Genomic DNA, 23180 nt, shown 5'->3' on the forward strand with positions numbered 1-23180 from the left:
CCTCAGGTAGGAGGGAAGAGATATCCTCAGGTAGGAGGGAAGAGTTGGAGGAGTGGACAGATCCAATATATCCTCAGGTAGGAGGGAAGAGATGGAGGAGTGGACAGATCCATGATATCCTCAGGTAGGGGGGAAGAGATATCCTCAGGTAGGAGGGAAGAGATGGAGGAGTGGACAGATCCATGATATCCTCAGGTAGGAGGGAAGAGATGGAGGAGTGGACAGATCCATGATATCCTCAGGTAGGGGGGAAGAGATGGAGGAGTGGACAGATCCATGATATCCTCAGGTAGGGGGGAAGAGATGGAGGAGTGGACAGATCCATGATATCCTCAGGTAGGGGGGAAGAGAGAGGAGTACACAGATCCTAGATAACCTCAGGTAGGAGAGAAGAGATATCCTCAGGTAGGGGGGAAGAGATGGAGGAGTGGACAGATCCATGATATCCTCAGGTAGGAGGAAAGAGAGAGGAGTACACAGATCCTAGATAACCTCAGGTAGGAGAGAAGAGATATCCTCAGGTAGGGGGGAAGAGATGGAGGAGTGGACAGATCCATGATATCCTCAGGTAGGGGGGAAGAGATGGAGGAGTGGACAGATCCATGATATCCTCAGGTAGGGGGGAAGAGATGGAGGAGTGGACAGATCCATGATATCCTCAGGTAGGGGGGAAGAGAGAGGAGTACACAGATCCTAGATAACCTCAGGTAGGAGAGAAGAGATATCCTCAGGTAGGGGGGAAGAGATGGAGGAGTGGACAGATCCATGATATCCTCAGGTAGGAGGAAAGAGAGAGGAGTACACAGATCCTAGATAACCTCAGGTAGGAGAGAAGAGATATCCTCAGGTAGGGGGGAAGAGATGGAGGAGTGGACAGATCCATGATCTCCTCAGGTAGGAGGAAAGAGAGAGGAGTACACAGATCCTAGATAACCTCAGGTAGGAGAGAAGAGATATCCTCAGGTAGGGGGGAAGAGATGGAGGAGTGGACAGATCCATGATCTCCTCAGGTAGGAAGGAAGAGATCACAGAGGAGAAAATACAGGAGGTATCTATTCTTCTCATGATCCTGTCTCTGTCTGTCGGTCTGTGTGTAACAGGTGATAAAGTCAGCACGTGTGATGAAGAAGGCTGTAGCCCACCTGATCCCCTACATGGAGAAGGAGAGGGAGGCCATGCTACTGGCATCAGGATCAGTAGAGGAGATTGTGAGTCTGTCTGTCCGTCTGTCTCTACAGTCTGTTTCTGTCTCTACAGTCTGTTTCTGTCTCTCCATCTCATCACAGCTCTCCTCTACATTAATGATCTCTGTTAGGACCCCTACCAGGGCACCATAGTGTTGGCCACAGTGAAGGGACTGATTCATCACAGCTCTCTCCTCTTCATTAATGATCTCTGTTAGGACCCCTACCAGGGCACCATAGTGTTGGTCACAGTGAAGGGACTGATTCATCACAGCTCTCTCCTCTACATTAATGATCTCTGTTAGGACCCCTACCAGGGCACCATAGTGTTGGTCACAGTGAAGGGACTGATTCATCACAGCTCTCTCCTCTACATTAATGATCTCTGTTAGGACCCCTACCAGGGCACCATAGTGTTGGCCACAGTGAAGGGAGACGTCCACGACATCGGGAAGAACATTGTAGGAGTGGTGCTGGGCTGCAACAACTTCAGGTAGGGGTGTATTCTGTTGTTCTTGTGTGTTCTCTGTTGTTCTATTGTGTTCTCTTGTTCTAGTATTCAGCATTTCACTGTAAGGTCTACTACACCTGTTGTATTCAGCATTTCACTGTAAGGTCTACTACACCTGTTGTATTCGCAGCATGTAATAAAGTTTGATTTGTTCCTGTATCTTTCCATGACCTTGTCCTTAACCCCGTTTCCTTTTCCCAGAGTGATCGATCTGGGGGTCATGATTCCGTGCGACAGGATACTGAGGGAAGCCATCGACTGCAAAGCAGGTGTGTTAACATGAACCTTATGGCTCATCAGTTCCACTGTACTGTAGCTCGGCTTTAATCAATAGGATTAACCTGGTCCCAGATCAGTTTGGGCTGTCTGACGGGGTGGCACTAGGACAGTAAGTGGTGATTAACCTGGTCTCAGATCAGTTTGTCCTGTCTGACAGGGTGGCACTAGGACAGTAAGTGGTGATTAACCTGGTCTCAGATCAGTTTGTCCTGTCTGACAGGGTGGCACTAGGACAGTAAGTGGTGAATAACCTGGTCCCAGATCAGTTTGGGCTGTCTGACAGGGTGGCACTAGGACAGTAAGTGGTGATTAACCTGGTCCCAGATCAGATCAGTTTGTGCTGTCTGACAGGGTGGCACTAGGACAGTAAGTGGTGATTAACCTGGTCCCAGATCAGTTTGGGCTGTCTGACGGGGTGGCACTAGGACAGTAAGTGGTGATTAACCTGGTCCCAGATCAGATCAGTTTGGGCTGTCTGACAGGGTGGCACTAGGACAGTAAGTGGTCATTAACCTGGTCTCAGATCAGATCTGTTTGTCCTGTCTGACAGGGTGGCACTAGGACAGTAAGTGGTGATTAACCTGGTCCCAGATCAGTTTGGGCTGTCTGACAGGGTGGCACTAGGACAGTAAGTGGTGATTAACCTGGTCCCAGATCAGTTTGGGCTGTCTGACAGGGTGGCACTAGGACAGTAAGTGGTGATTAACCTGGTCCCAGATCAGATCAGTTTGTCCTGTCTGACAGGGTGGCACTAGGACAGTAAGTGGTGATTAACCTGGTCTCAGATCAGTTTGGGCTGTCTGACTGGGTGGCACTAGGACAGTAAGTGGTGATTAACCTGGTCCCAGATCAGTTTGGGCTGTCTTTCCAACTGCTAGGAGTTGGAGTTGGCTATAAACCACAGATCTGGGACCAGGCTAGAGAAGGAGTAGGATTGGGGACTGAAATCAGAGATGGAATGAGTGAACTGCTCTTTTGGAAGTAGTCCCTCCAGCTGAACTTCCTGTGTATCCCTCTACCCTACAGACATCATCGGTCTGTCTGGCCTCATCACGCCCTCGCTGGATGAGATGATCTACGTTGCCAAGGAGATGGAGCGGCTTGGGATGAAGACGCCACTGCTGATCGGAGGGGCCACCACCTCCAAGTAAGACACATTTTCTTTACCATGACCTTTCAACTCGCTTACTTCCTGACCCCTTGTTGACCCTGTTTCTGATGTGATGCGTCTTTCAACACACACCATCATTAGCTTTACCATGACCTTTCAACTCGCTTACTTCCTGACCCCTTGTTGACCCTGTGTCTGATGTGAAGCCTCTGTGTGTAACAGGACCCACACGGCGGTGAAGATCGCTCCCCGTTACAGCTGTCCTGTGGTGCATGTTCTGGATGCCTCCAGGAGTGTGGTGGTGGTACGTACACTACACTGACTAGACACACTACACTTCCTGTCACTAGATACTGTGTGTCCTCACTTAGTACAGCCCACACTACACGTCCTGTCAGTAGATACTGTGGTTCTCACTTAGTACAGCCCACACTACACTTCCTGTCAGTAGATACTGTGGTCCTGACTTAGTACAGCCCACACTACACTTCCTGTCAGTAGATACTGTGGTCCTCACATTGTAAAGCCCACACTACACTTTCTGTCAGTAGATACTGTGGTCCTCACTAAGTACAGCCCACACTACACTTCCTGTCAGTAGATACTGTGGTTCTCACTTAGTACAGCCCACACTACACTTCCTGTCAGTAGATACTGTGGTCCTCACTTCACTTCCTGTCAGTAGATACTGTGGTTCTCACTTAGTACAGCCCACACTACACTTCCTGTCAGTAGATACTGTGGTCCTCACTAAGAACAGCCCACACTACACTTCCTGTCAGTAGATACTGTGGTCCTCACTTCACTTCCTGTCAGTAGATACTGTGTATCCTCACTTAGTACAGCCCACACTACACTTCCTGTCAGTAGATACTGTGGTCCTCACTTAGTACAGCCCACACTACACTTCCTGTCAGTAGATACTGTGGTCCTCACTTCACTTCCTGTCAGTAGATACTGTGTATCCTCACTTAGTACAGCCCACACTACACTTCCTGTCAGTAGATACTGTGGTCCTCACTTAGTACAGCTGCTTATTCTCAGCTGTTAGATGAACCTCTGTGTTGTCTCTGTCAATGTTCTCAGCTGTTAGATGAACCTCCGTGTTGTCTCTGCCAGTGTTCTCAGCTGTTAGATGAACCTCCGTGTTGTCTCTGCCAGTGTTCTCAGCTGTTAGATGAACCTCCGTGTTGTCTCTGCCAGTGTTCTCAGCTGTTAGATGAACCTCCGTGTTGTGTCTGTCAGTGTTCTCAGCTGTTAGATGAGAACGTGAAGGAGGAGTTCTTTGAGGAGACGACAGAGGAGTACGAAGACATCAGACAGGACCACTACGACTCTCTAAAGGTGAGAAACACACGCACGCACGCACACAGACAAACATACGCACGTAACACACACACTGGACCACTAAAACACTCTGAAGGAGATTAGTATCATTGGATGAAGTCTAGGGCTCTGTATTAGGAACAGACTGTACTGTCCTGGAACAGTCTAGAAGGGGGGAGTTGTTCCAGTCTAACAGACTGTCCTGTACTGGAACAGTCTAGAAGGGGGAGTTGTTCCAGTCTAACAGACTGTCCTGTCCTGGAACAGTCTAGAAGGGAGGAGTTGTTCCAGTCTAACAGACTGTCCTGTCCTGTACTGGAACAGTCTAGAAGGGGGGAGTTGTTCCAGTGTAACAGACTGTCCTGTCCTGGAACAGTCTAGAAGGGAGGAGTTGTTCCAGACTAACAGACTGTCCTGTCCTGTACTGGAACAGTCTGGAAGGGGGGAGTTGTTCCAGTCTAACAGACTGTCCTGTACTGGAACAGTCTAGAAGGGGGGAGTTGTTCCAGTCTAACAGACTTTCCTATATTGGAACAGTCTAGAAGGGAGGAGGGTTTGCAGTCTAACAGACTGTCCTGTCCTGGAACAGTCTAGAAGGGGGGAGTTGTTCCAGTCTAACAGACTGTCCTGTCCTGTACTGGGAAAGTCTAGAAGGGAGGAGTTGTTCCAGTCTAACAGACTTTCCTGTATTGGAACAGTCTAGAAGGGAGGAGGGTTTGCAGTCTAACAGACTGTCCTGTCCTGGAACAGTCTAGAAGGGGGGAGTTGTTCCAGTCTAACAGACTGTCCTATACTGGAACAGTCTAGAAGGGGGGAGTTGTTCCAGTCTAACAGACTGTCCTGTACTGGAACAGTCTAGAAGGGAAGAGTAGTTCCAGTCTAACATACTGTCCTGTCCTGTCCTGGAACAGTCTAGAAGGGAGGAGTTGTTCCAGTCTAACAGACTGTCCTGTCCTGTACTGGAACAGTCTAGAAGGGGGGAGTTGTTCCAGTCTAACAGACTGTCCTGTCCTGTCCTGGAACAGTCTAGAAGGGGGGAGTTGTTCCAGTCTAACAAACTGTCCTGTACTGGAACAGTCTAGAAGGGGGGATTTGTTCCAGTCTAACAGACTGTCCTGTCCTGTCCTGGAACAGTCTAGAAGGGAGCAGTTGTTCCAGTCTAAGGGCCACAGTTGCAGGGTTAGGACTACTACAGTTGATGAATCCTGGTCCTCAACACTGGTCCAGACCCCTAGCTGGTAGTTTGGTACACTACACTGCAATGGCTGGGCTGTCTGAGAGCTGTTCAGGTAGATGATGAAAGGAGTCTCTGTGTGTCTGTGTTCTCAGGAGAGGCGCTTCCTGTCTCTAGCCCAGGCCAGGGCGAAAGGACTCCATGTGGACTGGCTTTCTCAGACCAAACCAGGTAAGACCCTAATGTCCTGGGATCAACTGTCCTCTAGGACTTCAGGAAGGCATTTGTCTGCTTGTCATTGTAATGGAAAATATGAGACTTATTTCTGTCTGACCGATGTAGGTCAGTCATATTTTGATAGACAATACCTTGACTATGGTGACTGATCCTCTCTCTCCTGCTCTCTCTCTCCTGCTCTCTCTCTCCTGCTCTCTCTCTCCTGCTCTCTCTCTCTCCTGCTCTCTCTCTCCTGCTCTCTCTCTCCCGCTCTCTCTCTCCCGCTCTCTCTCTCTCCCGCTCGCTCTCTCTCCCGCTCGCTCTCTCTCCCGCTCGCTCTCTCTCCCGCTCGCTCTCTCTCCCGCTCGCTCTCTCTCCCGCTCGCTCTCTCTCCCGCTCGCTCTCTCTCTCTCCCGCTCTCTCCCTCTCTTGCTCTCTCTCTCTCTTTCGCTCTCTCCCTCTCTTTCGCTCTCTCCCTCTCTTTCGCTCTCTCCCTCTCTCTCGCTCTCTCTCGCTCGCTCTCTTTCGCTCTCTCCCTCTCTCTCCTGCTCTCTCTCCCTCCTCCTGTCAGTGTGTCCTCAGTTCCTGGGTACCCGTGTGTTTGAGGGGTATGATCTGCGGAGGCTGGTGGACTATATCGACTGGAAGCCTTTCTTCGACGTGTGGCAGCTTAGAGGGAAGTACCCTAACAGAGGGTACCCCAAGATCTTCAAGGACAAAACCGTGGGTACGTAGAGGCCATAGAGATACATGTAATGCTATCGCCATTCTAGTGTTGTGATTGTATTTCTATGGAGGTTGATTGACAGGTGTAATATGATAGTGTGGTTGATTGACAGGTGTAATATGATATTGTGGTTGATTGACAGGTGTAGTATATTGTGGTTGATTGACAGGTGTAGTATGATATTGTGGTTGATTGACAGGTGTAATATGATATTGTGGTTGATTGACAGGTGTAATATAATATTGTGGTTGATTGACAGGTGTAGTATGATATTGTGGTTGATTGACAGGTGTAATATGATATTGTGGTTGATTGACAGGTGTAATATGATATTGTGGTTGATTGACAGGTGTAATATAATATTGGACCTGTGGTTGATTGACAGGTGTAATATGATATTGTGGTTGATTGACAGGTGTAATATGATATTGTGGCTGTGGTTGATTGACTGATAATAATGTGATGTTATAATGGACCTGTACAGGTGAGGAGGGTGTTTGATGACACTCAGGGCTCCTCAACAGACTGGTAGATAATAATGTGATGTTATAATGGACCTGTACAGGTGAGGAGGGTGTTTGATGACGCTCAGGGCTCCTCAACAGACTGGTAGATAATAATGTGATGTTATAATGGACCTGTACAGGTGAGGAGGGTGTTTGATGACGCTCAGGGCTCCTCAACAGACTGGTAGATAATAATGTGATGTTATAATGAACCTGTACAGGTGAGGAGGGTGTTTGATGACGCTCAGGGCTCCTCAACAGACTGATAGATAATAATGTGATGTTATAATGGACCTGTACAGGTGAGGAGGGTGTTTGATGACGCTCAGGGCTCCTCAACAGACTGATAGATAATAATGTGATGTTATAATGGACCTGTACAGGTGAGGAGGCTCGGAGGGTGTTTGACGACGCTCAGGGCTCCTCAACAGACTGGTAGATAATACTGTGATGTTATAATGGACCTGTACAGGTGAGGAGGCTCGGAGGGTGTTTGACGACGCTCAGCGACTCCTCAACAGACTGATAGATAATAAAGGTCTCTGGGGGCGTGGCCTGGTGGGCTTCTGGCCCGCCCAGAGTGTAGGAGACGACATCCAGGTGTACGAGCATGACGTCACACCTCGTTCCGCCACGCCCCTCGCCACCTTCTATGGACTACGCCAACAGGTGAGTAGCAGAGGAGATCTGGAACAGGGTTTGTTTGTTCATGGGGTCTGTGTTGGCGGGGTCTGTGTGTGTGGGGGCGGAGTCTGGGTGTGTGGGCTGGGTCTGGGGTCTGTCTGTGGGGTGTGGGGGCGGGGTCTGTCTGTGTGGGGTCTGTGTGTGTGGGGGCGGAGTCTGTGGGCGGGGTGTGGGGACGGGGTCTGGATGTGTGGGCTGGGTGTGTGGGCGGGGTCTGTGTGTGTGTGGGCGGGGTCTGTGTGGGGTCTGTCTGTGTGGGGGCGGGGTCTGGGGTCTGGGTTCAATTAATTTCCGTTGTAAACCTATAACAAGTAGGGCTGTCCCCGACAAAAAAAAGAAATCTTGGTCAACCAAGAATCTATCTGTTCTTTTCAACCCAATCAATTGGTCTAAATGTTAAAACGTATTTTTCCATATATAGAAACAACCTGTGTGTTTTAATCAAATCAACAACATTCACTGAGCTGGTCTGATGCTTTAAGCACACTGTTTGATGAAATAATTAAGACACACATGACTCGAGGGATTCGACCAGCAATTGATTTGATTGCTGCTCTGTGTTTAACAAAACAGCTAGTGACTGTGTGACTAGCACCCGCTGTCTCTCTCTCCTCCCTGCTGTCTCTCTCCTCCCTGCTGTCTCTCTCTCCTCCCTGCTGTCTCTCTCTCCTCCCTGCTGCAGCTAGTGACTGTGTGACTAGCACCTGTGTGACTAGTCCACTGAGACAGGCCTCCACAATGGATTAGTCCACTCAGACAGGCCTCCACAATGGATTAGTCCACTCAGACAGGCCTCCACAATGGATTAGTCCATTCAGACAGGCCTCCACAATGGATCAGTCCACTCAGACAGGCCTCCACAATGGATCAGTCCACTCAGACAGGCCTCCACAATGGATCAGTCCATTCAGACAGGCCTCCACAATGGATCAGTCCATTCAGACAGGCCTCCACAATGGATCAGTCCATTCAGACAGGCCTCCACAATGGATCAGTCCATTCAGACAGGCCTCCACAATGGATCAGTCCATTCAGACAGGCCTCCACAATGGATCAGGCCGCTCAGACAGGCCTCCACAATGGATCAGGCCGCTCAGACAGGCCTCCACAATGGATCAGTCCGCTCAGACAGGCCTCCACAATGGATCAGTCCGCTCAGACAGGCCTCCACAATGGATCAGTCCGCTCAGACAGGCCTCCACAATGGATCAGTCCGCTCAGACAGGCCTCCACAATGGATCAGTCCGCTCAGACAGGCCTCCACAATGGATCAGTCCGCTCAGACAGGCCTCCACAATGGATCAGTCCGCTCAGACAGGCCTCCACAATGGATCAGTCCGCTCAGACAGGCCTCCACAATGGATCAGTCCGCTCAGACAGGCCTCCACAATGGATCAGTCCGCTCAGACAGGCCTCCACAATGGATCAGTCCGCTCAGACAGGCCTCCACAATGGATCAGTCCGCTCAGACAGGCCTCCACAATGGATCAGTCCGCTCAGACAGGCCTCCACAATGGATCAGTCCGCTCAGACAGGCCTCCACAATGGATCAGTCCATTCAGACAGGCCTCCACAATGGATCAGTCCGCTCAGACAGGCCTCCACAATGGATCAGTCCGCTCAGACAGGCCTCCACAATGGATCAGTCCGCTCAGACAGGAGCCAATCAGAAAGGTGTCTCGTACACCAATTGTTATTATTGTGTTGCTACTGCTCGACTAAAGAAATCTGGGTCGACTAACAAGTCTACAGACCAAACAATGGACCAGCGGACTAAATGGGGTCTGACCCTAACAACAAGCATGTATTGTAAGATAACTGTGTGTTTTGTCTTGTAGGCAGAGAAGGACAGTGCCAGCTCAGACCCCTACTACTGCCTGTCTGACTTCGTGGCCCCAAGGGCCAGCGGTGTGTCTGACTACATGGGGATGTTTGCTGTAGCTGTGTTTGGAGTGGAGGAGCTGAGCAAACAGTTTGAGACCCAGGGAGAAGACTACAACAGTATCATGGTCAAGGCTTTGGCTGACCGTCTGGCTGAGGTATGGACTCTAGTGTTACTATACTGACCGTCTAGCTGAGGTATGGACTCTAGTGTTACTATACTGACCGTCTGGCTGAGGTATGGACTCTAGTGTTACTATACTGACCGTCTAGCTGAGGTATGGACTCTAGTGTTACTATACTGACCGTCAGGCTGAGGTATACGTGACAGACTGATAACTACAGGCCAATAGGAAGCCATACATGACAGACTGATAACTACAGGCCAATAGGAAGCCATACATGATAGACTGATAACTACAGGCCAATAGGAAGCCACTAATAGGCCAGGTGAAACAGTGACGTTAGAGTCCATGAGAAGCTAAAGGTCTGTGTGTCTCCCGTCCGCCAGGCGTTTGCTGAGGAGCTCCACGCCAGGGTGCGTAGGGAACTGTGGGGCTATAGCGTGGAGGAGAACCTCCTGACTGAGGACATGCACAGGATACGTTACGAGGGCATCAGGCCAGCAGCAGGATACCCCTCCCAGCCTGACCACACTGAGAAGACTGCCATGTGGACGCTGGGCGAGGTGGAGGAGAAAACGGGTAGGCACCTCCTCTCCCTTCATCTGAACTGATCTGAAACAACTGACCAGGTGAAAGACGGCCTAACGAGGAGCTTCCAAACATATTGTTTCCACCTGTCCAGTCTTTTCCTATCAGTGCAGATTAAGGTTTAATTGAGATAGGGGTGTAGAGTAGTTTCTGCATTGTAGACTTCTTTTTGTGTTTTATGACCGATAACTTGAGCCGCTTGAGGAAGTCTTCTAAATGAGGTTTTGACGACGATGATGTCTGATGTTTTTTTTTTTCTTCTTCCCAGGTATCAAGTTGACGGAGTCTCTGGCCATGACCCCAGCAGCTGCCGTCTCTGGGCTGTACTTCTCTAACCCTAAAGCTACCTACTTCGCAGTGGGAAAGATCACCAGAGAACAGGTACTGATACAGGCTCAGAGTTGAATGTAACTGATTAACAGCCCACCATAAGGGGGCGCTGTTTTCAAACCCCACTGACAATTGGGCTCCCGAGTGGCACAGCGGTCTAAGGCACTGCATCCTCAGTGCAAGAGGTGTCACTACAGTCCCTGGTTTGAATCCTGTCTAACTTTCTAAAAGCTCTGCAGTTCTATATTTGGTTTGCTAATTTAGTAGCCACGTTAGCTATCTAGCTAAGTGGTTAGCTTCTTCCAAAATCAGGCATTCGCCTAGTAACAGCAGAGAATCCCCTCCTTAATCAAGAGCCTTGCTGTCTAATATATGTTTTGTTCATACAGCAAACTGAGTAGTATTTATGAGTGTACTTGTATAGTTTAGGTCAGAAACTGTCCAAAATGTTCGCAATGCGCTCGTTAGCATTTAGTTAGCATTCTCTATGGGATTTTACATGTACTTGGGGCGGCAGGTAGCCTAGCGGTTAGAGCGTTGGGCCGCTAACCGAAAGGTTGCTGGATCGAATCCTCAAACTGACAAAGGTAAAAATCTGTTGTTCTGCCCCCTGAACAAGGCAGGTAACCCCACTGTTCCCCGGCAGGCCGTCATTGTAAATAAAAATGTGTTCTTAACTGACAGCCATCACCAAGTACCCATCAATCTATATGCTACCATTCATACAGAGGTAGTCTTCTGTCAACAACATCATTAGACTAGGATAGGTTTATCTGAGCAGTGTGGGTGTCGCATACCCGCCGTAGTGAGGGTCAGGGATGCCACCGCCGAGCTAAAGTGGCACTCATAAAAATTGTTCAAGGTTGGCAGGTCTAGTCTCATCACCTTGGGATGTCATGACATTATGTTACTGTTGTTAATGTGTGGTATGTCATGACATTATGTTAATATGTGGTATGTCATGACATGTTACTGTTGTTAATGTGTCATGGCATTATGTTACTGTTGTTAATGTGTGGTATGTTATGACATTATGTTAATGTGTGGTATGACATGTTGATGTTGTTAATGTGTGGTATGTCATGACAGTATGTTGATGTTGTTAATGTGTGGTATGTCATGACAGTGTTACTGTTGTTAATGTGTGGTATGACATGTTGATGTTGTTAATGTGTGGTATGTCATGACAGTATGTTGATGTTGTTAATGTGTGGTATGTCATGACAGTGTTAATGTTGTTAATGTGTGGTATGTCATGACATTATGTTAATGTATGGTATGTCATGGCATTATGTTAATGTCTGGTATGTCATGACATTGTTACTGTTGTTCATGTGTGGTATGTCATGGCATGTTAATGGTGTTCATGTCTGGTATGTCATGACATGTTACTGTTGTTAATGTCTGGTATGTCATGACATTATGTTAATGGTGTTAATGTGTGGTATGTCATGACATTATGTTAATGTCTGGTATGTCATGACATTATGTTAATGGTATTAATGTGTGGTATGTCATGACATTATGTTAATGTCTGGAATGTCATGACATGTTAATGGTGTTAATGTGTGGTGTGTCATGTTACCATAGGTGGAGGACTATGCTGGGAGGAAAGAGATGCCAGTGTCAGAGGTGGAACGCTGGCTGGGGCCAATCCTGGGCTACGACACCGACTGACAGTGATACTTCAACCAATCCTGGGCTACGACACTTCTGCATCCACAACCACTACCTAGAAAACAGAGGCGGCTGCTCAATGGTCATGTCTAGATGGGATACAGCTTTTGTCAAATTGATGTCAAAAGTTGACAAATTCTAACCCTTTTCCCAACCTTAATCCAATTCTCCTAACCTGCTACGTTAATTCACCCTAACCTGCTGCGTTAATTCACCCTAACCTGCTGCGTTAATTCACCCTAACCTGCTGCGTTAATTCTCCCTAACCTGCTGCGTTAATTCTCCCTAACCTGCTGCGTTAATTCTCCCTAACCCGCTGCGTTAATTCTCCCTAACCTGCTGCGTTAATTCTCCCTAACCTGCTGCGTTAATTCTCCCTAACCTGCTGCGTTAATTCTCCCTAACCTGCTGCGTTAATTCTCCCTAACCTGCTGCGTTAATTCTCCCTAACCTGCTACGTTAATTCTCCCTAACCTGCTACGTTAATTCTCCTAAACTGCTACGTTAATTCTCCCTAAACTGCTACGTTAATTCTCCCTAACCTGCTACGTTAATTCTCCCTAACCTGCTACGTTAATTCTCCCTAACCTGCTACGTTAATTCTCCCTAACCTGCTACGTTAATTCTCCTAACCTTAACCTAATTCTCCTAACTTGCTACGAAAAGTAAATTCTGAAAAAAGCTGCATCCCTTCTAGACCCTACTTAAAGGGCCAGATTTTTTTTTTAAACATACACTTCACATGAACCAAGGCTCAACTTGAAAAAAAAAAACGTTTATTTTCTATTTTTTTATAGCTATTTTCAAAATGGCCACCTGTCAGTAAAGAAATTGAGCTGTTTGTATGGTCTAACATTTTACAGTTTTAATATAACAGCTGTTGCCAAAGTCATTTATACTTTTTAATGGAAATCACAATCTTAGATTTAAAATCATTAACAGATTCATATGGTTAATGTCAGAATGTGATTTTATCATTAGGGACATATTAAGTTCTAGAAGACTTACATTTCCTCAGCAGTTTTTTTATTTGAGATTGTATTTAGGCTAATTAGATACAACTTGTTTACAAAATTATAATTAGTAAACATGGTCTTCATCACAAAATGTACACTTACTTACTTGACATGCTGTATTAATGTCTAAACCTCTAAAAAAGGTACATGTTTTTATGACTGGGTATTGTAAATTACGGATTTCAATGATTTTTTTATTTGTTTCACAATTTGTCTTAAAGAAATGTGCCAAAAACTATGACTGACCAGTTATCATTGTCATCGATTTACCCTGGAGGTGTCCACTATTTCTGAAAAGAAGTAGTGATTTTTATGTTATGAATGTTCTGAGATTACAATGTTTTATCTGGAAACCATATTCATTTAGTATAAAATAATTTGCTCAGTATGTTGTCTCTCGTCTGCTGTATTATACGATTACAAAACAACACTAGCTACATCACTCTTAACAGTTTATATACTATATTGTCTGGCCTTGTATTGAAATATTGATTGATTGGTTGGTTGATTGATCGGGTTATGCCTCCCATGATAAAAACGGAACAGCAACATTACTGACATACCGCAAGCTAATCATATCTTAACGAATTTGAATGCCTCCAAACTGATTAAATCGACCAGAATCTCCTAACCACCGTCGGTATACTACACCGTTCTTCGATAACAGTAGTGTCGCTATCTTCCGTCATCCGTTCATGTTGCTGCACCATCTGTTTCCCAATGATACCGGAAGAGGGGGCACGGTGATCATGTTGAAGTCTCGGCTCACACACACACACACACACACCTGCACACCTCCTCCCTTTCTGAATATGTAACGATTCCAACATACTGGGTTATTGTAGAGCTCCAGTCAGCAGAATCCCTGGCGCTGCTTTCTGTCGCCTCCACACGGATATTCCCGTTCGGTTCTGTCGGGGCTCTGTCGCCTCCACACGGATACTCCCGTTCGGTTCTGTCGGGGCTCTGTCGCCTCCACACGGATACTCCCGTTCGGTTCTGTCGGGGCTCTGTCGCGGACGGCAACTATGGCTGATGCGGGAGAAGCCGGCGAAGATGAAATCCAGTTCTTACGAACCGTAAGTGTATTTCTAAGCGATTACGCTGTTGTAATATGTCGGTTTGATACTGCTGTTGACTTGTCTGCATCGCGTTAGAATCCACCGGCTCGGTTCTGGCTGTTGGCGCAGAGTTTACCGCAAGCTGCTGCGCCCGAGCTGAGCGCAGAGACTACAATGGCCAGCTTTATGTGTCATGTCATGTTTAATTTACGACTAAATTAATTAGACTTTTAAGTTCACTAGATTCTTGACAAATGGTTGAACGTGATTCGTCATGACGATGTCGCATCATCTACGGTGCCATCTGGAAGTCGCATCGTGGGTGTCGGAAGGATGGAGCGACCGAGCTTGGTTTTACTGTAAAAGTAGCCTACGGATGCCGAGGTGGTGAAATAGGACAAATACGGTGAAAAACAATGATTTAGATGTCACGGATTGAATTGTGGACAAAGGTAGTAGTTTATATCTATGGAATAGCCGTTATTGAGCCCTATGCTAAACACTGAGTTTATAACACTTTGCTCTATCCTATCGGTTCACCACTGCAGTCAGCTACATGCCGTGACATGCGAGGGGCGGGAGGTAGTTGTGGTGATGAATAGGAAAATATATATTCATTTGTTGATAGTCTACAACTGCAAAGGTGTTTCAACGATGTTATCTACCTGGGCAGTGTGTGTGAGTTTGTTCATCTACATTTAGGCTGTAATGCCCAATCCATCTAGGCTGTAATGCCCAATCCATCTAGGCTGTAATACCCAGTCCATCTAGGCTGTAATGCCCAGTCCATCTAGGCTGTAATACCCAGTCCATCTAGGCTGTAATGCCCAGTCCATCTAGGCTGTAATGCCCAGTCCGTCTAGGCTGTAATGCCCAGTCTGAGTCCGTCTAGGCTGTAATGCCCAATCCATCTAGGCTGTAATACCCAGTCCATCTAGGCTGTAATGCCCAGTCCGTCTAGGCTGTAATGCCCAGTCCGTCTAGGCTGTAATGCCCAGTCCGTCTAGGCTGTAATGCCCAGTCCGTCTAGGCTGTAATGCCCAGTCCGTCTAGGCTGAAATGCCCAGTCCATCTAGGCTGTAATGCCCAGTCCATCAGAATGTGGGAGCTGGTGTCCACATGTCTGTTTGCTTGCATAGTGATGTAAGCTAATTTACAAATGTTTTAATATTAATTTTCTGTCATTTGATTTGCTGCATTATTTAACATAATGACAATTGCTACCTTATAGATAGCAGCCTCTCTCCCCTCCTCTGCCCTGGGCTGATCTTGCAGCATCACTCCTGAACAGAATGTCTGCCTCCTGCTCTCTCTCTCTCTCTCTCTCTCGCTCTCTCTCCTGCTCTCTCTCTCCCTCTCTCTCGCTCTCTCTCTCTCTCTCTCTATCTCTCTCTGTCTCTCTCTGTCTCTCTGTATCTCAACACAAAAATAGGAGGAGAGATGTCTGTCTGTAGGCTAAACACAGGAGTGGTTTATACTGACTGTTGGTTTGGCTTCAATCCAGACCAATCCAGATATCTTTATGGAGTTGTATGGTTTGTTAAACTTTGCAATCATTGTTTTTTTTGTTTGACATTTTAAAGGGACACATCTGAGTCACAGCAGCAGTCTGTTATGGAATTGGTCATATGTAGTCTAGGCTGTAGTCTCATCATCAGGCTGTTATAAACTCAGCAAAAAAAAAGAAACGTCCTCTCACTGTCAACTGCGTTTATTTTCAGCAAACTTTAACATGTGTAAATATTTGTATGAACATAAGATTCAACAACAGACATAAACTGAACAAGTTCCACAGACATGTGACTAACAGAAATTGAATAATGTGTCCCTGAAGAAAGGGGGGGTCAAAATCAAAAGTAACAGTCAGTATCTGGTGTGGCCACCAGCTGCATTAAGTACTGCAGTGCATCTCCTCCTCGTGGACTGCACCAGATTTGCCAGTTCTTGCTGTGAGATGTTACCCCACTCTTCCACCAAGGCACCTGCAAGTTCCCGGACATTTCTGGGGGGAATCAGGTAGTCCTGAGGCATGGTCCTAGGGCTCAGGTCCTCCGAGAGAAAGAGAGAGAGAGAATTAGAGGGAGCATACTTAAATTCACACAGGACACCGGATAAGGCTGAGACAGGAGGGGTCAGGAGACACTGTGGCCCTGTCCGACTATACCCCCAGACAGGGCCAACCAGGCAGGATATAACCCCACCCACTTTGCCAAAGCACAGCCCCCACACCACTAGAGGGATACATTCAACCACCAACTTACCATCCTGAGAGAAGGCCGAGTATAGCCCACAAAGATCTCCCCCACGGCACAAACCCGAGGGGGGCGTCAACCCGGACAAGAAGATCACGTCAGAGACTCAACCCACTCAAGTGACGCACCCCTCCTAGGGATGGCATGGAAGAGCACCAGAAAGCCAGTGACTCAGCCCCTGTAATAGGGTTAGAGGCAGAGAATCCCAGTGGAGAGAGGGGAACCGGCCAGGCAGAGACAGCAAGGGCGGTTCGTTGCTCCAGTGCCTTTCCATCCACCTTCACACTCCTGGGCCGGACTACACTCAATCATAGGACCTACTGAAGAGATAAGTCTTCAGTAAAGACTTAAAGGTTGAGACCGAGTCTGCGTCTCTCACATGGATAGGCAGACCATTCCATAAAAATGGAGCTCTATAGGAGAAAGCCCTGCCTCCAGCTGTTTGCTTAGAAATTCTAGGGACAATGTGTCTTGTGACCTGTGTCTTGTGACCGTAGCGTACGTGTAGGTATGCACGGCAGGATCAAATCAGAAAGATAGATAGGAGCAAGCCCATGTAATGCTTTGTAGGTTAGCAGTAAAGCCTTGAAATCAGCCCTAGCCTTAACAGGAAGCCAGTGTAGAGATACTAGCACTGGAGTAATATGATCAAAGTTTGGGGTTCTAGTCAAGATTCTAGCAGCCGTGTTTAGCACTAACTGAATTTTATTTAGTGCTTTAGCCGGGAAAGTAGAGCATTGCAGTAGTCTAACCTAGAAGTGACAAAAGCATGGATACATTTTTCTGCATCATTTTTGGACAGAAAGTTTCTGATTTTTGCAATGTTACGTAGATGGAAAAAAGCTGTCCTTGAAATATTCTTGATAAGTTCGTCAAAAGAGAGATCAGTGTCCAGAGTAATGCAGGGGTGCTTCACAGTTTTATTTGAGACGACTGTACAACCATCAAGATTAATTGTCAGATCCAACAGAAGATCTCTTTGTTTCTTGGGACCTAGAACAAGCATCTCTGTTTTGTCCGAGTTTAAAAGTACTCAAGGCCCTTTGCCGCCATCCACTTACTTATGTCTGAAACACAGGTTTCCAGAGAGGGACATTTTTGGGCTTCACCATGTTTCATCGAAATGTACAGCTGTGTATCGTAAAGATTATGTTTCATAATGACATTACCAAGAGGTAAAATATGTTGTGAAAACCATAGTGGTCCTAAAACGGAACCTTGAGGAACACCGAAATGTACAGTTGATTTGTCAGAGGACAAACCATCCACAGAGACAAACTGATATCTTTCTGACAGATAACATCTAAACCAGGCCAGAACTTGTCCGTGTAGACCAATTTGGGTTTCCAATCTCTCCAAAAGAATGTGGTGATCGATGGTATCAAAAGCAGCACTAAAGTCTAGGAGCACGAGGACAGCCGTTAAAAGGTCATTTACCACCTTGTCAAGTGCAGTCTCAGTGCTATGATGGGGTCTAAAACCAGACTGAAGCGTTTCGTATACATTGTTTGTCTTCAGGAAGGCAGTGAGTTGAGATTCGATACAGACCGATTTTAGTTTTGAAAATACTTTCTGGGTCAAGGTTTGGCTTTTTCAAGAGAGGCTTTATTACTGCCACTTTTAGTGAGTTTGGTACACATCCGGTGGATAGAGAGCCGTTTATTATGTTCAACATAGGAGGGCCAAGCACAGGAAGAAGCTCTTTCAGTAGTTCAGTTGGAATTAGGGTCCAGTATGCAGCTGGAAGGTTTAGAGGCCATGACTATTTTCATCAATGTGTCAAGAGATACAGGATTAAAAAACTTGAGTGTCTCCCTTGAGCCTCGGTCCTGGCAGTGTTGTGCAGACTCAGGACCACTGAGCTTTGGAGAAATTCCTCCCATAACTCTCACCATAGAGAGGTTCATCCTCTTCCTCCCATAACTCTCACCATAGAGAGATTCATCCTCTTCCTCCCATAACTCTCACCATAGAGAGGTTCATCCTCTTCCACCCATAACTCTCACCATAGAGATTCATCCTCTTCCTCCCATAACTCTCACCATAGAGGTTCATCCTCTTCCTCCCATAACTCTCACCATAGAGAGGTTCATCCTCTTCCTCCCATAACTCTCACCATAGAGAGAGGTTCATCCTCTTCCTCCCATAACTCTCACCATAGAGAGGTTCATCCTCTTCCTCCATAACTCTCACCATAGAGAGGTTCTTCCTCTTCCTCCATAACTCTCACCATAGAGAGGTTCTTCCTCTTCCTCCCATAACTCTCACCATAGAGAGGTTCATCCTCTTCCTCCATAACTCTCACCATAGAGAGGTTCTTCCTCTTCCTCCATATCTCTCACCATAGAGAGGTTCATCCTCTTCCTCCCATAACTCTCACCATAGAGAGAGGTTCTTCCTCTTCCTCCATAACTCTCACCATAGAGAGGTTCATCCTCTTCCTCCCATAACTCTCACCATAGAGAGAGGTTCTTCCTCTTCCTCCATAACTCTCACCATAGAGAGGTTCATCCTCTTCCTCCCATAACTCTCACCATAGAGAGGTTCATCCTCTTCCTCCCATAACTCTCACCATAGAGAGAGGTTCTTCCTCTTCCTCACATAACTCTCACCATAGAGAGGTTCTTCCTCTTCCTCCATAACTCTCACCATAGAGAGGTTCATCCTCTTCCTCCCATAACTCTCACCATAGAGAGAGGTTCTTCATCTTCCTCCATATCTCTCACCATAGAGAGGTTCTTCATCTTCCTCCCATATCTCTCACCATAGAGAGAGGTTCATCCTCTTCCTCCCATTACTCTCACCCTAGACAGAGGTTCTTCCTCTTCCTCCCATAACTGTCACCATAGAGGTTCTTCCTCTTCCTCCATATCTCTCACCATAGAGATGTTCATCCTCTTCCTCCATATCTCTCACCCTAGACAGAGGTTCATCCTCTTCCTCCATAACTCTCTCTATAGAGGTTCTTCCTCTTCCTCCCATAACTCTCACCATAGAGAGGTTCATCCTCTTCCTCCCATAACTCTCACCATAGAGAGAGGTTCTTCCTCTTCCTCCCATAACTCTCACCATAGAGAGGTTCATCCTCTTCCTCCCATAACTCTCACCATAGAGAGGTTCATCCTCTTTCTCACATAACTCTCACCATAGAGAGAGGTTCTTCCTCTTCCTCCATAACTCTCACCATAGAGAGAGGTTCTTCCTCTTCCTCCCATAACTCTCACCATAGAGAGAGGTTCTTCCTCTTCCTCCCATAACTCTCACCATAGAGAGAGGTTCTTCCTCTTCCTCCCATAACTCTCACCATAGAGAGAGGTTCTTCCTCTTCCTCCATAACTCTCACCATAGAGAGAGGTTCTTCCTCTTCCTCCCATAACTCTCACCATAGAGAGAGGTTCATCCTCTTCCTCCCATAACTCTCACCATAGAGAGGTTCATCCTCTTCCTCACATAACTCTCACCATAGAGAGAGGTTCATCCTCTTCCTCCCATAACTCTCACCATAGAGAGGTTCTTCCTCTTCCTCCATAACTCTCACCATAGAGAGAGGTTCATCCTCTTCCTCCATAACTCTCACCATAGAGAGAGGTTCTTCCTCTTCCTCCATAACTCTCACCATAGAGAGAGGTTCTTCCTCTTCCTCCATAACTCTCACCATAGAGAGAGGTTCATCCTCTTCCTCCATAACTCTCACCATAGAGAGGTTCTTCATCTTCCTCCCATAACTCTCACCATTAAGGTTCTTCATCTTCCTCCATAACTCTCACTATAGAGAGGTTCATCCTCTTCCTCCCATAACTCTCACCATAGAGAGGTTCATCCTCTTCCTCCCATAACTCTCACCATAGAGAGAGGTTCATCCTCTTCCTCCCATAACTCTCGCCATAGAGAGGTTCATCCTCTTCCTCACATAACTCTCACCATAGAGAGAGGTTCTTCCTCTTCCTCCCATAACTCTCACCATAGAGAGGTTCATCCTCTTCCTCCCATAACTCTCACCATAGAGAGAGGTTCTTCCTCTTCCTCCCATAACTCTCACCATAGAGAGAGGCTCATCCTCTTCCTCCCATAACTCTCACCATAGAGAGAGGTTCATCCTCTTCCTCCCATAACTCTCACCATAGAGAGGTTCATCCTCTTCCTCACATAACTCTCACCATAGAGAGGTTCATCCTCTTCCTCCCATAACTCTCACCATAGAGAGAGGTTCTTCCTCTTCCTCACATAACTCTCACCATAGAGAGAGGTTCTTCCTCTTCCTCACATAACTCTCACCATAGAGAGAGGTTCTTCCTCTTCCTCCCATAACTCTCACCATAGAGAGGTTCATCCTCTTCCTCACATAACTCTCACCATAGAGAGATTCATCCTCTTCCTCCCATAACTCTCACCATAGAGAGGTTCTTCCTCTTCCTCCCATAACTCTCACCATAGAGAGAGGTTCTTCCTCTTCCTCCCATAACTCTCACCATAGAGAGGTTCATCCTCTTCCTCCCATAACTCTCACCATAAAGAGGTTAATCCTCTTCCTCCCATAACTCTCACCATAGAGATGTTCATCCTCTTCCTCCATATCTCTCACCCTAGACAGAGGTTCATCCTCTTCCTCCATAACTCTCACCATTAAGGTTCTTCATCATCCTCCCATAACTCTCACCATAGAGAGGTTCATCCTCTTCCTCCCATAACTCTCACCATAGAGAGAGATTCATCATCTTCCTCCCATAACTCTCACCATAGAGAGAGATTCATCATCTTCCTCCCATAACTCTCACCATAGAGAGAGGTTCATCCTCTTCCTCCCATAACTCTCACCATAGAGAGGTTCATCCTCTTCCTCCCATAACTCTCACCATAGAGAGAGGTTCATCCTCTTCCTCCCATAACTCTCACCATAGAGAGGTTCATCCTCTTCCTCCCATAACTCTCACCATAGAGAGAGCTTCATCCTCTTCCTCCCATAACTCTCACCATAGAGAGAGGTTCTTCCTCTTCCTCCATAACTCTCACCATAGAGAGAGGTTCATCCTCTTCCTCCATAACTCTCACCATAGAGAGGTTCATCCTCTTCCTCCATAACTCTCACCATAGAGAGAGGCTCATCCTCTTCCTCCCATAACTCTCACCATAGAGAGAGGTTCATCCTCTTCCTCCCATAACTCTCACCATAGAGAGGTTCATCCTCTTCCTCACATAACTCTCACCATAGAGAGGTTCTTCCTCTTCCTCCATAACTCTCACCATAGAGAGGTTCATCCTCTTCCTCCCATAACTCTCACCATAGAGAGAGGTTCTTCCTCTTCCTCCCATAACTCTCGCCATAGAGAGGTTCTTCCTCTTCCTCCCATAACTCTCACCATAGAGAGAGGCTCATCCTCTTCCTCCCATAACTCTCACCATAGAGAGAGGTTCATCCTCTTCCTCCCATAACTCTCACCATAGAGAGGTTCATCCTCTTCCTCACATAACTCTCACCATAGAGAGTGGTTCTTCCTCTTCCTCCATAACTCTCACCATAGAGAGGTTCATCCTCTTCCTCCCATAACTCTCACCATAAAGAGGTTCATCCTCTTCCTCCCATAACTCTCACCATAAAGAGGTTCATCCTCTTCCTCCCATAACTCTCACCATAGAGAGGTTCATTCTCTTCCTCCCATAACTCTCACCATAGAGAGAGGTTCATCCTCTTCCTCCACACCTCTCACCCTAGACAGAGGTTCTTCCTCTTCCTCCCATAACTCTCACCATAGAGGTTCTTCCTCTTCCTCTATATCTCTCACCATAGAGATGTTCATCCTCTTCCTCCATATCTCTCACCCTAGACAGAGGTTCATCCTCTTCCTCCCATAACTCTCCCCATTAAGGTTCTTCATCATCCTCCCATAACTCTCACCATAGAGATGTTCTTCCTCTTCCTCCCATACCTCTCACCCTAGACAGAGGTTCTTCCTCCTCTCTGTCCCAACCCTGCAGGCTAGCTGAGCCAAGGACCCAATGTCCCCAGTAGCAGCTGTGTTGCTTCCATACATAGTGATATGGGTGAAGGGTTTTGGCCCTCATGTCATTCCAGTGTGTTAGAATAGACGTGTTCTCAGATAGACTCTAGCCCCATCTACTCAAGGCCCTCTGGCCAATGGGGCGGCAGGTAGCCTAGTGGTTAGACTGACTAGGTATCCCTCTGTCCAATGGGGCGGCAGGTAGCCTAGTGGTTACACTGACTAGTGGTTACCTGCTGACTAGTGGTTAGACTGACTAGGTATCCCTCTGGCCAATGGGGCGGCAGGTAGCCTAGTGGTTACACTGACTAGTGGTTACCTGCTGACTAGTGGTTAGACTGACTAGGTATCCCTCTGGCCAATGGGGCGGCAGGTAGCCTAGTGGTTACACTGACTTGTGGTTACCTGCTGACTAGTGGTTAGACTGACTAGGTATCCCTCTGGCCAATGGGGCGGCAGGTAGCCTAGTGGTTAGACTGACTTGGTATCCCTCTGTCCAATGGGGCGGCAGGTAGCCTAGTGGTTAGACTGACTAG

The 23180-nt window shown here is 47.1% G+C and overlaps 1 protein-coding gene across 3 annotated transcripts in view; it reads left to right on the forward strand.

Annotated features, from left to right (window-relative positions):
• Positions 1-13723, forward strand: part of LOC106577298 (methionine synthase) — a 40004-nt gene extending 26281 nt beyond the window's left edge. For all 3 annotated transcript variants that reach the window (XM_045701185.2, XM_082965000.1, XM_082965001.1), the window contains 13 exons: positions 1101-1208; positions 1577-1677; positions 1897-1964; positions 3001-3121; positions 3308-3389; positions 4331-4429; positions 5741-5816; positions 6373-6528; positions 7507-7703; positions 9557-9757; positions 10111-10303; positions 10581-10693; positions 12233-13723. In XM_045701185.2, the coding sequence (XP_045557141.1) occupies positions 1101-1208; positions 1577-1677; positions 1897-1964; positions 3001-3121; positions 3308-3389; positions 4331-4429; positions 5741-5816; positions 6373-6528; positions 7507-7703; positions 9557-9757; positions 10111-10303; positions 10581-10693; positions 12233-12319 (1602 nt within the window). In that variant the 3' untranslated portion in view covers positions 12320-13723. The remainder of the gene's footprint in view (positions 1-1100; positions 1209-1576; positions 1678-1896; positions 1965-3000; positions 3122-3307; positions 3390-4330; positions 4430-5740; positions 5817-6372; positions 6529-7506; positions 7704-9556; positions 9758-10110; positions 10304-10580; positions 10694-12232) is intronic.
• Positions 13724-23180: the final 9457 nt, after the last annotated feature.

This window comes from Salmo salar, chromosome 18 (assembly GCF_965601325.2).
Source record: "Salmo salar chromosome 18, fSalSal1, whole genome shotgun sequence".
In the NCBI taxonomy this organism is placed as follows: domain Eukaryota; kingdom Metazoa; phylum Chordata; class Actinopteri; order Salmoniformes; family Salmonidae; genus Salmo; species Salmo salar.